The 13,582-nt window shown below is 48.5% G+C and overlaps 1 protein-coding gene across 3 annotated transcripts in view; it reads left to right on the top strand.

The window, feature by feature from the left end:
• EXT2 (exostosin glycosyltransferase 2) overlaps positions 1–13,582 on the top strand; it is a 159,385-nt gene that overhangs the window by 75,150 nt on the left and 70,653 nt on the right. For all 3 annotated transcript variants that reach the window (XM_008270099.4, XM_070071335.1, XM_070071337.1), the window contains exon 8: positions 1,050–1,181. In XM_008270099.4, coding sequence (XP_008268321.1) covers positions 1,050–1,181 — 132 coding nt within the window. The remainder of the gene's footprint in view (positions 1–1,049; positions 1,182–13,582) is intronic.

The following is a 13,582-nucleotide window of genomic DNA, read 5'->3' as shown; positions in this document are numbered from 1 at the left end:
AATGGTCACTCTGGAGGTGTGAGATTCCCACAGGCCCATGCGTGCTGGGATGCCCAGTGTCTTGATCTGAGTAGTAGATGGAAGAGTGTATGAAGATGTGTGTAACGATCCAGTGAGCTGTACACTTAGGATTTGTGCACTATGTGTGTATCTTAATAATAATCATAGGCGCTGGCTTTGTGGCATAGCGGCCCATGTGGGTGCCAGTTCACATCCTGGCTGCTCCACTTCTGATGCCAGCTCCCTGCTAATGGCCTGAGAAAAGCAGCAGAAGATGGCCCGAGTGCTTGGTCATCTGCCACCCACATGGGAGACCTTGATGAAGCTCTTGATTCCTGGCTTCGGCCTGGTTCAGCTTTGGATATTGTGGCCACTTGAGGGGTGAACTAGTAGATGAAAGATCTGTTTTTCAAGGCTGGCACTGTGGTATAGTAGGTTAAACCTCCTTCTGCAGTGCTGCCATCCCATATGGGTGCTGGTTCGAGTCCTGGCTACTCTGCTTCCAGTCCAGCTCCTTGCTAATGCACCTGAGAAAGCAATGGAAGGTGGCCCAAGTGCTTGGGCCTCTGTACCCACCTGGGAGACCTGAAAGAAGCTCCTGGCTTCAGATCGGCCCAGTTCCACTATTGCAGCCATTTGGAGAGTGAACCAGCAGATGGAAGATCTCTGTCTAACTCTGCCTCTCAAATAAATAAATAAATCTTTTTTAAAAAAAGATTTATTTTTCTCTCTTATAACTCTTTCAAATAAATAAAATAATAAATATATCTTTAAAAAAAGAAAGTAAACTTGCTCTGGTGTAACATACTGGTATCTCCACCCTCACATAGTTTCCTACATTTAAATTGAGCCCAGCGTGGCTAGCATTTCATCTGACTGCACTTGATAGATGCACTCCTCTCATGGAGCAGGCTTCAACAGCAGGGAGCCTTTGCTCTGGGCATAGAGGAATTACCTGGGCCTGGAATGACCCTGATGGAGCATCTGGTCCCCTCCACCCGCTCAGTCTCACTGCCTGCTCACTTACACAAATTTGGTTTTCATTGCAGGCCCGGTGGTTCTGGGAAGCATACTTCCAATCAATCAAAGCCATTGCCCTGGCCACCTTGCAGATCATCAACGACCGGATCTATCCCTACGCAGCCATCTCCTATGAGGAATGGAATGACCCTCCTGCTGTGGTAAGTGAATCCCACGAGCAACTCCACGAGGCGTGGGCCAGCCCTCAGGATGGGGGAAAGGAAAACACCCTGCAATTGTAAAGCTGATTTAAGTTCTAGCTTTCCAGGATGACCGTGTGCTTTGTATTTCTTGGGGCCTGATAAGGACAGCTGAATTTTGAAGCTCTGACAAAAGTAAGAAATACAGAAGCGGCAGCTTCCAGATAGTTTTCATTATGCTTAAGAAGACAGTCTCTGTTTATTATTCGTTGCAGGGGTAAATGGGGAAGCTGAGCCTCGCTGGAAATCAAAGACTGCCTGATGACTTTTGCAGTTGTAGTGCTTCGAGCTCTTGAAAACGTTCCGTAAGCAACTTAGTAATGCTGAGTTCTGTTGTGAATACCTGCTCTTGGCCAGGGACTGTGCGGAGTGCTTGCCATATGTTATTGCAGTTAACATTTCCAGCACCCGGCGAGGCCAGTCATGAGCAAAAGTGACGTAGAAGCATTGTGGATCTCTGCAGTCACTGGCTCCACCAGTGGGGCCAGGGCCGAGCCCTCGGCTGATTCCAGGACAGGGATAGAGCGGTCAGAAGCTCTTCTGGGGCTTCTTCTTTGTGGGAGAGTCACAGGCACTTGTGTCATTGTAGGGATTGTAGCAGTGGCTTCCAGCCACACTGTCCTCCTCTTGGAAAATGCCTAACGGTCTGGAAACTGGCGGTTACTGCCCACCAGCTGCCTGGAAGCACCCCTGGCTGCCCACCTCCCAGGTCTCAAGCTCAAAGCTCTCACATAAGAGATCTGCACTCCTCTTCCTTCTTCCCAATTCTACCATCTGTGAATCACACTGGATACGGCCACCTGGTTAAACTTCATGTGGGACACACACATACACACACCCATACATACACCACGGACACCACCCTCCTGCCTTTCTCCATCCCTTGCTGCTGCTGCTGCTGCTGCTTCTTTTTTTTTTTTTTTTTAGATTTATTTATTTATTTGAAAGGCAGAACTACAGAGAGGTAGAGGGAAAGAATGAGAGATCTTCCATCTGCTGGTTCACTCCCCAAATGGCCACAGTGACCAGAGCCGGGCTGATCCGAAGCCAGGAGCCAGGAGCTTCTTCCAGGTCTCCCATGCAGGTGCAGGGGCCCAAGGACTTGGGGTGTTTTCTGCTGCTTTCCCAGGCCGTGGCAGCAACTTGAACCAGTGCCCGAACTAAATGCCGGCACTGTGGGCTGTGGCTTTCCCCACTACACCACAGCCCTGGCCCCACATCCCTTCCTTTCTGCATCCAACCTTTGTTAAATAGGTACTAGGTTTGGAGCCTGCTATGGGGTGCTGAGAATACAGAAAGAAGTTTCTCACTAATTTGGGAAGTGTGGTATCCAGAATCTAGAGTGTGGATATAAACATATATTCATGTACTTAAGTATGTGAATTTAAATAATTAAATTTCAGCTAACAAATTGCTTAAAGAAAATATATTTTGAATGTTGGTAGATTATAAAAAAATAATAATTACCCTTTTAAAAATCTATACTGGGCCGGCGCTGTAGCTCAGCAGGTGAAAGCCATGGCCTGCAGTGCTGGGATCCCATTTGGATACCGGTTCAAGTCCTGGCTGCTCTACCCATGGCCTGCAGTGCTGGGATCCCATTTGGATACCGGTTCAAGTCCTGGCTGCTCTACTTCTAATCCAGCTCCCTTGCTCGTGCCCCTGGGAAAGCAGTGGAGGATGGCCCAAACCCTTGAGCTCCTGCCCCTGCGTGGTAGACCTTGAAGCAGTTTCTGGCTCCTGGCTTTGGCCAGGCCCAGCCCTGACAATTGTGGCCATCCGAGGGAGTGAACCAGCGAATGGAAGATCACTCTGTGTCTCTTCTTCTTTATCTCTACCTTTCACATAAATCTTTTTTAAAAAATCTATAAAATTTATAGTTCCATAAATACTATCTGGTTCCTTCTGTAACTCTGAGTTCTTGAATTTTGCTCATGAATGAGGAAAGTGCATCTTCCATGTGTATTTTTCAAGTGGAAGGCTGATACCTTTGTCAGATTTACCTACAGAATCCTGCTTGTGTTTTGATTGGCATCACATTGAATTGTTAGATTGCTTTAGCATTTATTCACTCACTAGGCATTTACCGAACGCTTGCCGTGCTCTAGGCCATGCTGTTAATGCTTTGAAAGTCTCAGTAAACAAAGCAGAGAAATGCCCACGCCTTTGTGACTCCTGCACTGCCATGGATCTTGCTACCTGGAAGGCTTATTTTTCTAGTAGAATTTAAAAGTTTTATTTGGGGCCGGCATTGTAGCATAGCAGGTAAAGCCACCACCAGCTATCCCCTATAGGTGCTGGTCCGCATCCCGGCAGCTCCACTTCTAACACCAGCTCCTTGCGAATGGCCTGGGAAAAGCAGCAGAAGATGGTCCAGGTGCTTGGGCCCCTGCCCCTATATGGAAGACCTAGAAGAAGCTCCTGGCGCCTGACTTGGGCCTGACCCAGTTCCACCCATTGCGGCCATTTGGGGAGTGAACCAGCAGATGGAAGATAACTCTCTCTCTCTCTGTCCCTCCCTCTCTCTCTCTCTCTCTCTCTGTAACTCTGCCTTTCAAGTAAATAATAAATCTTTAAAAAAATGTAAAAATCATAGAAGTTTTCCTTACACAGATCTTTCACAAGGCATGATGAATTTTCCCTTAGGCTTTTTAATCTTTCCTATGCTCTGGTAAATGCTTTCTAACTGCAGTTTCTGATTGATCGGCATTTGTATAAAGACACATTTTGGCTTTTGTAGATTAACTTTGTAACTGTACTGTTACTGAATTCTACAGTTTCCCTTTTTTTTTTTTTTTTTAGTTTATTCTGTTGTATTTTCCTGGTATACGGTATCTACAAGAGCTAATTTTTCCTTTTCCCAACTTTTTTCCTTTTATCAAATTGCATTGGCTAGCACTCTGGAACAGTGATAAATGATGATCTGCGTGTTCAAAGAGAAGGGTAGATGCTGCAGAGACAGGGAAGGAAGGAACCAGCAACTCAGAGGTGCGAGGGATGAGGGCTCACGGCAGCTGAGAACTCCAAGGAGCTCAGAGTGGCAAGAGGAGGGCGACAGCTCGGGTGGGAGAGACAGGGTGCAGCCAGAGAGGACCCAGATCCAGAAACACCTTGCATCGGGCGTCGGAGTGTCATCTGAGAGAAATGGGCCGTCACAGAAGCATTATACTTGGGTGGTAAGATTCCATTTCAGGTGTGTCTAGCACCAGTATGGAGCATGGATTATGCATTGCAGTGGGACAAGACTGGAAGCAGGAGACTCATTCAGTAACCCAGGTGGGAATCAGCAGAGGACAGATTTGAGCTACGTCTCGGGGAGTGGCCTCAAGGGGCTTCCGCCTTGCTCCTCCGTGCCTCTGCGTCAGCCTTGCCTTGCGTGCGTTTCCTCCCTGTCTGCATTTTGCGCATACTCTAGTGCCTGTTCCTGTTCCCCTTGAGGTCTTCCCAATGCCTGTGCAGGAAGTCCTCTTTTCCTCCTTGTAACTCTTAGAGCATGTTGTCTCTGTTTTCTTTCCTGCCACATAACGTGTACACGAGTACAATTTCCTGTACAGTTGCAAGCACCTGAAGGGAATTTCTGGCTCATCTTGGTGTTCCTCATAATACCCAGACAATGTAATCCAGGCAGGAGGCCATTGCTATGTCATGGAAGGAAGGAGGGAGAGAGGGGAAGATGGGATGCCAGCACTCGAGCAGTCCAAGACTCACTCGTGCTAGTGGGATATCTATTCTTTTATTTAATCCTCACCGTGCTGAGAAGGCAGTGAAAGTGCTAGGTCATTTCTCATCTGTCAGGCAGTCATCATGAGACCCACTAATGGCTTCTCCAGGGTCATGCGGTTGGCAAGTTATAGAAGCAGCTGAGAACGCAGGTCTTCTGCGCAGAAGTGATCTGAAGTTGTCTCTGCAGTTATCTGGGAGCCGCCGAGCCTCCTTGCTGCTCCGGCATATGGTACACGTTTGAGACGCAGACTGTCACATCTGCTCCGCTGCACGAGAATGCGCACAGGTGGGAGGGTCGCGACCCCAGCACAAAGTGTGGAAATGCGGAGGCCTTATCCTGCGCTTTCATCTGCAGCTCGAAGAGAAGTTCAATCAGAATAAACAGTTCAAATCTTATAAGGCTGTAGACAAGGAGAAAATAGAATATGAAATTTTTCAGTTCCAAAACAGATAATGTTTCAGTTCAGGGCAAAGCGGTCAGAGTGCTGAACTCTTAACAGCTTGGTTAAGAACGCAAACCTGAAGAGTATAAATCTAGATATGCAACTAGAAAATGGCATCGGTGTTTCTTTCTTTAACTCTTTCTTAGGTAGTCCTTTTTAGGGCCTGCTTCTAAAAACTCCTCCGGGGTCCTTTGGACTTTATGACATTTCTAGGAGTCCAGGTGATGAGCGTGCTGATGGAAAGCAGTGGGCCGTACCTTTCTGCATCTTCAGTGAGAGCCTGACAGAGGCCTGCGTAGTGATGATTCATTTGTCGACAACTTCTCCCCCCTCCAGAAATATTTCACCTCCTCTGGCTGAGAGGACTCCGAGTCCAGCCTGCAGGGGAGTCACCCCCTAGATTCCGTCAGATTTATAATGTCAGACACCCCGGGGCGGGAGGAGGTGTGGATCGGGCCAGTAAATCAAGGAATGGCCTGGGCTTTCCGAGAGATGCTGTCAGAGCCTCCAGCCACGCACCGGGCGTGCTCAGGCTGGGGAGCAAGCGGCAGAGGCAGAAGCTGTCTTAGCCAGGTGCAGCTGCCTTCCTCTGCTGCGAAAAAGGCCCGTGTGTAGAAGAGAAGCACGGTGAGCAGCCCTTCTTCCCCATGGCGTGAGCCTGATCATGTCAGCACCTGGAAAAGTTCGACACCTTGTTCTCGAGCACAGCCTCAAAGCTGCAGCTCTGTCTGAATTGGAGAGATTGCCCCTTTGTTCTGGGTCTTCTCCTTGGAAGGCATTTCTCCCCTGATTAAGGCTCTTCATGGTTCTGCCACTAATTAACTTAGCTCCTCATGTCAACACTGCCTGGGTGTTTTACCTGCACAGTCTCTCCACACTTTGCTTTGTTCCTCCTTTGGCAGCGATCAGCAAAACTTTATTACTGTCTCTCCCCAAATACTGTGCTCCTGCGGTATTTCAGTGTCATTGTCGTTTCCGACCTGGGGCTAACCTGGCTAGGTGGGACCGCCTGGATACCTTCCCTGGCTTCACTTTTGGTTCTCTGCCAGATGGGAGCGGATCAGTAGGACAAAGCCCCAGCAGGAGAGCATTTAACTGAATTTTGGGACATGTGCCACCAAATCATGTCCTCTCAGATGTTTTTAAAAAACAAAACCAAAAAAATGTAATATAGTCTAAAAATCTTATAGAGTGAAGTATTTTTCCATGTAATTTTTCTCCAATGTGATTTTTAAAAAGATTTTATTGATTTATTTGAGAGGTAGAGTTACAGAGAGAGGGAGAAGCAGAGAAAGAGAGCTCTTCCATTCGCTGGTTCACTCTCCAACTGGCTGCAATGGCTGGAGCTGGGCTGATCTGAAGCCAGGAGCCAGGAGCTTCTTCCAGGTCTCCCATGTGGGTGCAGGGGCCCAAGGACTTGGGCCATCTTCTACTGCTTTCCCAGGCCATAGCAGAGAGCTAGATCAGAAAAGGAGCAGCAGAGATAGGAACCAGCGCCCATATGGGATGCCGGCACTGCAGGTAGAGGCTTAGCCAACTATGCCACAGCACTGGCCCCCTCCGATGCGATTTGAAAAATTATACACCATCTTATTGGTACATTATCATTTTATTTACTTTTGAAACTTAGTTTTATTCAAGCTTATGTGTAGATAACACAAAGATACCCCAGATTTTTTTTTTCTAATCTTCATTTCCTATGCCAGACCTAGACAGAACGAAGAGCTTGTGGGGAGCCCACGCCATGGCTAAAAATTGATGAGGAAAATGTAGAAGTGACCTAAAGTGCATGACTGTAGCCGGCATAAGCATGAGGCTGCCCAACAAGACGTGTTCCTCTGAATCTCACCAGAGTGGCATCCAAGCTGCTCTCAGCGCCCAGATGAAGGCTGTGAACTCATCCTTACCTGGACGTTCTGGGGGGCCTCAGCCTGAGTCCGTTTTCTGAAGCTAGAAAGAGCTAGGGATGGGCAGGTGAGAATATTGGTTAAGAGCACCTGACTGGGGCCGGCGCTGTGGCACAGCTGGTTAATGCCCTGGCCTGAAGCGCTGGCATCCCATATGGGCGCTGGTTTGAAACCCTGCTGCTCCATTTCTGATCCGGCTCTCTGCTGTGGCCTGAGAAAGCAGTGGAAGATGGCCCAAGTCCTTGGGCCCCTGCACGCATGTGGGAGACCCAGAGGAAGCTCCTGGCTCCTGGCTTCCGATCGGCGCAGCTCCGACTGTAGTAGCCAATTGGGGAGTGAACCATCAGATGGAAGACCTCTCTCTCTCTCTCTCTGCCTCTCCTCTCTCTGTGTAACTCTGACTTTCAAATAAATAAATAATTCTTTTTTAAAAACAAAAAAGAGCACTTGACTGGCAGGTGTCACCCACGAAGATCAGGGGTGGGCAAAACGAGCCGCACTTGCCACGGGGCACTGGCCCTCAAACTCCCATGCATCAGAGTCTCCTAAAAGGCTTGTTCCTGTGGAGTGTTGGGAGTGTTGCCACCCTATATCACAAGTCAGGTTGGCGGGTCTGGGCATGGAGCCCAACATTTGCATTCCTAACAAGTTCTCAGACCTTAGGTGTTGATACTGCACGTTTGGGGAGCATATTTTGGTGTGGATTTTTTGTTTGTTTTGTTTTAAAGATTTATTTATTTGCTTGAAAGGCAGAGTTACAGAGAGGCAGAGAGAGAGAGAGAGAGAGAAATATCTTCCATCTGCTGGTTCACTCCCCAAATGGTTGCAACAGCTGGAGCTGGGCTGATCTGAAGCCAGGAGCCAGGAGCTTCTTCCAGTTCTCCCATGTGGGAGCAGGGGCCCAAGGACTTGGGCCATCTTCTGCTGCTTTTCCCAGGCCATAGCAGAGAGCTGGATCAGAAGTGGAGCAGCTGGGACTCGAACCAGTGCCCATATGGGATGCCGGCACTGCAGGTGGCAGTCGTACCCACTTCACCACAGTGCCAGCCCCGGTGTGGAGTTTGACTCACTCTCTGTGTCCCAACTCACTTCCAGTTAAAGGCTTTTCCTCTCTCCCCATTCAGTTCCTCCTCTTGACCCCAAGGGCTTACACTAGAAACATCCAGAGACAGGGTTCAGTCTTGGTCTCCGTTCTGTGAATTACTCAGGCTGCCTGTGTTTGGAAGTCCTGACAGCAGCCCTCTAGGGTTGTGCTTGTACAAGCAGCTGAAAATATCACTCAGCTGTAAATACTAACAAGCAGTAAATCACTCTGCAGGCTCAAGAAGCCTGGCTCAGATGGACGAAGCAGAGCTCTTAAGTTGAAAAGATACCACCAGGTTAACAGTTGTTTAGCTCAACTCTGTGCCCTTTAACTTCCAGGTTGTGGAATGTTACTCCGGAATTTGAAAGCCTACCCTTTCCCCTGGGAGGCCTTCTTGGCTTATTCTCCCCTTCTTCCTCCCAGTGCTTAGATAGCTTAAAAATAGGGATGAAATGCAGAGAGTTCAGCTTGAATTTTCAGTAAGTTTAAGCTGTTGGAATCTACTGTGTTTATAGGTGTCACACTTACAGAGTCGCATTTGCACGAGTGATTCAGTATGCTGCCCTAAATCCCAGACCTGTCCTTGAAGACTCTTTATTTCTACGGGAACAAGTTGGAACGTCTCAGGTCACCAGCATCCGGGGACTCGGGAAAGCTGAGCCGGGTTTGTGGACAGAGACATGCAGGTAGATCCCATGAGCTTGACCTGGAGCCCTAGGCAAGGTACTTGGCGAGTTCTGATGATAAGATCAGGGAGAACGTGGCACAGGCGGGGCCAGAGCACAGGCAGGCGGGAGGATATGAGAAACAAAAAAAGACGCACTCGAGGGTGCTGCTAAGCTGACCGTGGCCGTCCTGTGCTTTGCACGGGCATCTGGAGTAAAGTGAGACAGCTGCGGGCATGGAGCGCACATCCCCATGTGTGGGGGGCAGCTTGCTGGCTGGAGGACTCCACACGCATTGCTTCCCCGACACGTCCTTACCTCTGCTGCCTGTTGGTGGCTCCAGCCTTTGTGAAGAGAGCCTGCCTGCTTCCTTCCGCCACACAGCTTGCGGGAGGGGGAGACGCTGCGTGACGCACCGATCGGGCAGCAGGCTCCTCGAGACCGTGCTGGACGTTTTGGCAGGGTCATCCTCCGTGCACCCGCTACTGCTCATTAGTGCATGGAATTCCCTATTCCCTGCATCAGGGCCGTTGGGATTCCCCCGGGGAGGTCTGTGCGAGTGATTAGTGAGATGGTTTTCGGGGAAATCGCGTGGCTGAGCATCACCACCTGGAGATGCTGCATTCTGGTTCCGTTTGGAGCTCTCTGCTCTTCACATGCCTCCCAGTTAACTAGTGGGTCGTTACGGCTGCAGGTCGGGAACCCGTCCACACTGCTCCAGGTGGAGGTGGCGTCTTGATGTGTTGGCTCTCTCGTCCCTCTCACCAGCTCTATTTCTTAGTTTGATGTTTTCAAAAATAGTAGATGACTTAACACGTGCTGGCTTCAACATTGGAGGAGTAGAATAGTAAACGATGAGAGGTAGGGCCTGTCCCAAGGAGGACCTGCTTTTAACTCTTTCCTCCAAGATTTATCTTCCCCACCAAACATCTGTACTGCAACTTTTAAAATTTCTTACTCAAAGACATCTTTTTTTAAAAAAAATTTTTATTTATTTATTTATTTGGAAGGCAGAGTTACAGAGAGGCAGAGGTAGAGAAGGAGAGAGAGAGAGAGGTCTTCCATCTGCTGGTTCACTTCCCAGATGGCCACAATGGCCAGAGCTGTGCTGAACGGAAGCCAGGAGCCAGGAGCTTCTTCCAGATCTCCCATGCAGGTTCAGGGGCCCAAGGACTTGGACCATCTTCCACTGTTTTCCCAGGCCATAGCAGAGAGCGGGATCAGAAGTGGAGCAGATGGGACTCAAACCAGCACCCATATGAGATGCCACTGCAGGTGGCGGCTTTACCTGCTATGCCACAGCGCCAGCCCCTCAGAGACATCTTTTTAAAAATTAAAAAAAAATATATCTTAGATCTCATCTGGTGGTTCACTCCCCAAATGCCCACAATAGTCAGGGCTGGGCAGGGCCAGCGCCAGGAGCCCAGAACTCCATCTCCGTCTCCCTGTAGGTAGCTGGGACCCCACTACTTGAGCCATCACCTGCTGTCTCAGAGTGTGCGTTAGCAGGAAGCCGGGACTTGATCTCAGGCTCTGTCATATAGCGTGCAGGCATCTAAACAGCATAAACACCAGGCCAAAGGCCTACCCCAGGGACATCTTCTTCATGCCTTTGAGCTTGCATCTTTCTCCTCTTCTCTTCCTTTCCCACATTCATCTCCCCTCCCGCCATACTGCTCGGGCTGTCATTTCTCATGAATGCAGCTTTTGTGTTATGTGCATTACTGGGACCACGTAAATGTAGTGTCCAACTGGACCTTCACAAACGATTATGTTTCCTCTGCGAACTTTTGTTTTCCAGGGCCTTCATAACTGCCCCCGTCCATTATTGCCTTCTTTTTCCCTCCCTGTTTCCTTCCCGCCCGCCCTCCCTTCTTTCCTTACCTGCCTCCCTCCCTCTGTTCTTTCTTCCCTCACCTTCCTCTCGTGCCTTCGGCCTCTTGTCTGCTCCAGTGTGGATTGATCACTCGGTCCTGCACAGAAGCCTTCCTGGTTCTTGTTTCTTCTAAGCTTGCTCGGATTCCTGGTTTCCAAGTTCTAACACCCGTTTTTAAAAAGATTGATTGGTTGAAATGAAGGGCAGAAAGAGATTGATTGATTTCCGTCGGCTGGTTCACTCCTCTAGATGGTAACAGCCAGGGTGGGACAAAGCTGAAACCAGGAGCCGGGACCTCCATCTGAGTCTCCTGCACAGATGCAGGTGCCCAGGCAGTTGGGCCATCACCTGCTGCTTTCCCAGGCACTTTAGCAGGGAACTGGATTGGAAATGGAATAGCTCGGATTGGTCTGGCACCTGGATATGGGATGCCAGTGTCACAGGCGATGGCTTAACACACTGCACCACAATGCCAACCCCAAGTTATAACATCTTCTTTTTTGATTTACTTTTTTTCTCTTAACTTCTGAGAAAGGAACTATGGGAGATCATATTTTTTCGCCTTGCATGTCTGAAAGTGTTTTCATTCTGTTTCATGTCATTCATAGTTGGGCTGCTGTAGAATTCTGGGTCCTCTAGGTGTTTTTCAGAATCCTGTCAGTGTTTGTTGTCTTCTAAGATTCCCACTTTAAGCTCAAGAAGTGAGATGTCATTCTGACTTGTTGTTCTGGCTGATCCTTTCATGTGATCTACTGTTGCTCCTGGAAAATTTATGTTCTGAAATTTGATGATGAAATGCCCTGGGATGGCTGGTTTGTTTTTTTGTTTTTGTTTTTGTTTTGTTTTGTTTTGTTTTAACTGGGTGCTGATTTAGGCAGTTTGAAACTGGAAATTCATGTTGTTCAGTGCTGAGTAATTTTCTTATTTTTTTGCTTTGATTAATTTTCTTCCTGTTTTCTCTTTCCTCTCCTTCTGGAACTTGTTACCTAGACAATAACTGTGCAGGTTTGATCCTTTTTTGTTTGTTTGTTTTTAATTTATTTTGATAGTCAAAGAAGGAGAGACAGGCAGACAGAGAAAACCTCATCCACCGGTTTACTCCTCAGATACCCTCAGCAATTGGGTCTGGGCCAGAACTGGGTCCCACGTGGATGGCAGGGACCCAAGTGCTTGAACTAATGCCTGCTGCCTCCAGGATCTTCGCTGGTCAGAGCTGCAGTCAGTCAGAAAGCCTGGGCCAGAGATCAAGATACGGGATTCCTAACCTACCACGTCTGGGTCGTCTTAAACCCTGCTTATGTTGACTCTCGATGTTTTCCTTGACTTCTAATTAATCAGCTTTTTAGCTTGCTGTTATTTCAAGGATGCAGTACTTTCTCTCTCTGAAGGTATTATTTGCAGTTCTTTGTTTCTTTGTTCCTCAGCTCCATGCATTTTTTTTTTCCTTCTTTCCAGCTTCTTATTTGCTGTGTTCCATGTCGGAAGCTTTCTTTCAGATGGTGGGTGACGCCTGGTGGTCTGCTCCTGTGTGGGAGTAGGTGCTGAAAGCCGGGCTGTGAGCGCGGGGCCACAGCTGGGGGGCTTCCCTTGGGGTGGGGGCAGGGTGGGGGCGGCCCACATGTTGGTATCCCAGGCTGTTTCTGTTGGGCTGGTTCATGGAGGCAGAGACTCATCTACTTGATAAGAAGCCGCTGGGAGCGTGGGGGGAGCTGAGTGGGGGAGGAGCTAGGTCCTCGTTCTTCATTTCACTGTTACTTATCTGCCGTGTTGGGTGTAGTGCTTCACCCTGCTCTCCTTGCTCGCTGACTCTGGGTCTGGAATCTCTCTAATGCACTTTCCCCAGCAGATAACCCTCCCTGCGCTGCAGAGGCTGGGAGTAGGGAGCACGCTGGCCTGTCTGTGTTGGGTCTAAGGCAGCGTGGGGCTAACTGGTCCTTGTTCCTGTTCTCCTTCCAGGACCCTGAGCACCTCCAGTTTCTAAGTCTTGTGGTCATCATCCTTGGGAAGTCTAATGTTGTTATTGTTTATTTATTCTTTTTTTTTTTTTTGCTTTGCAATGCAGTTTATTGTTTCTGTATCTACATTTTGTTTGTTTAAACAGACCCAGAAATCTCTAATTTTAACTTTTATTTTGACATAGTTCAGAATTAAAATTCTAAAAATAGTGCAGAGAACGCCTGTGTAGCCATCATCCGGATTCCTCACATGGCAATGTCTTCTCCCTGTAGCTTTTTTCTTTTTGCCCCTATGGGCTGTGTGTATTTTTTTCTTCCCTTGGACTTTTGGAGCTTACAGATGGGATGCACGTTTATCCCTAAACACTTCTCCTACAGAAAATAAAGACCAATAGAACGCTATTTAACCATTGACCTTATAGATTTTGTCCATTGTCCTAGTGTCCATTACAGACACAGAAAATCCCCGGCCATGCTTGGCTTTCAGTTGTCCGTCCCCTGCCTCCTTCCATCTGGAGCAGTTTCCCAGTCTTTGTCTTCCAGAACTCTGCCCTATTTGAAGAGAACATGACAGCTGTTTGTAGATGCCCTTGGTTTAAGGATTGTCTGATGCTCTTGCATGATTGGATTCAAATTATGCACTTTAGACAGGCATGTCCCAGAAGTCAGGGGCCAGGCTGGAAGCCACGTGCTGTCCATTTCTCCTCTC

Source organism: Oryctolagus cuniculus, chromosome 1 (genome assembly GCF_964237555.1).
Source record: "Oryctolagus cuniculus chromosome 1, mOryCun1.1, whole genome shotgun sequence".
In the NCBI taxonomy this organism is placed as follows: Eukaryota; Metazoa; Chordata; class Mammalia; order Lagomorpha; family Leporidae; genus Oryctolagus; species Oryctolagus cuniculus.
Note: the sequence above shows the minus strand (reverse complement) of the source record. Positions and strands in the feature narration are given on the sequence as shown.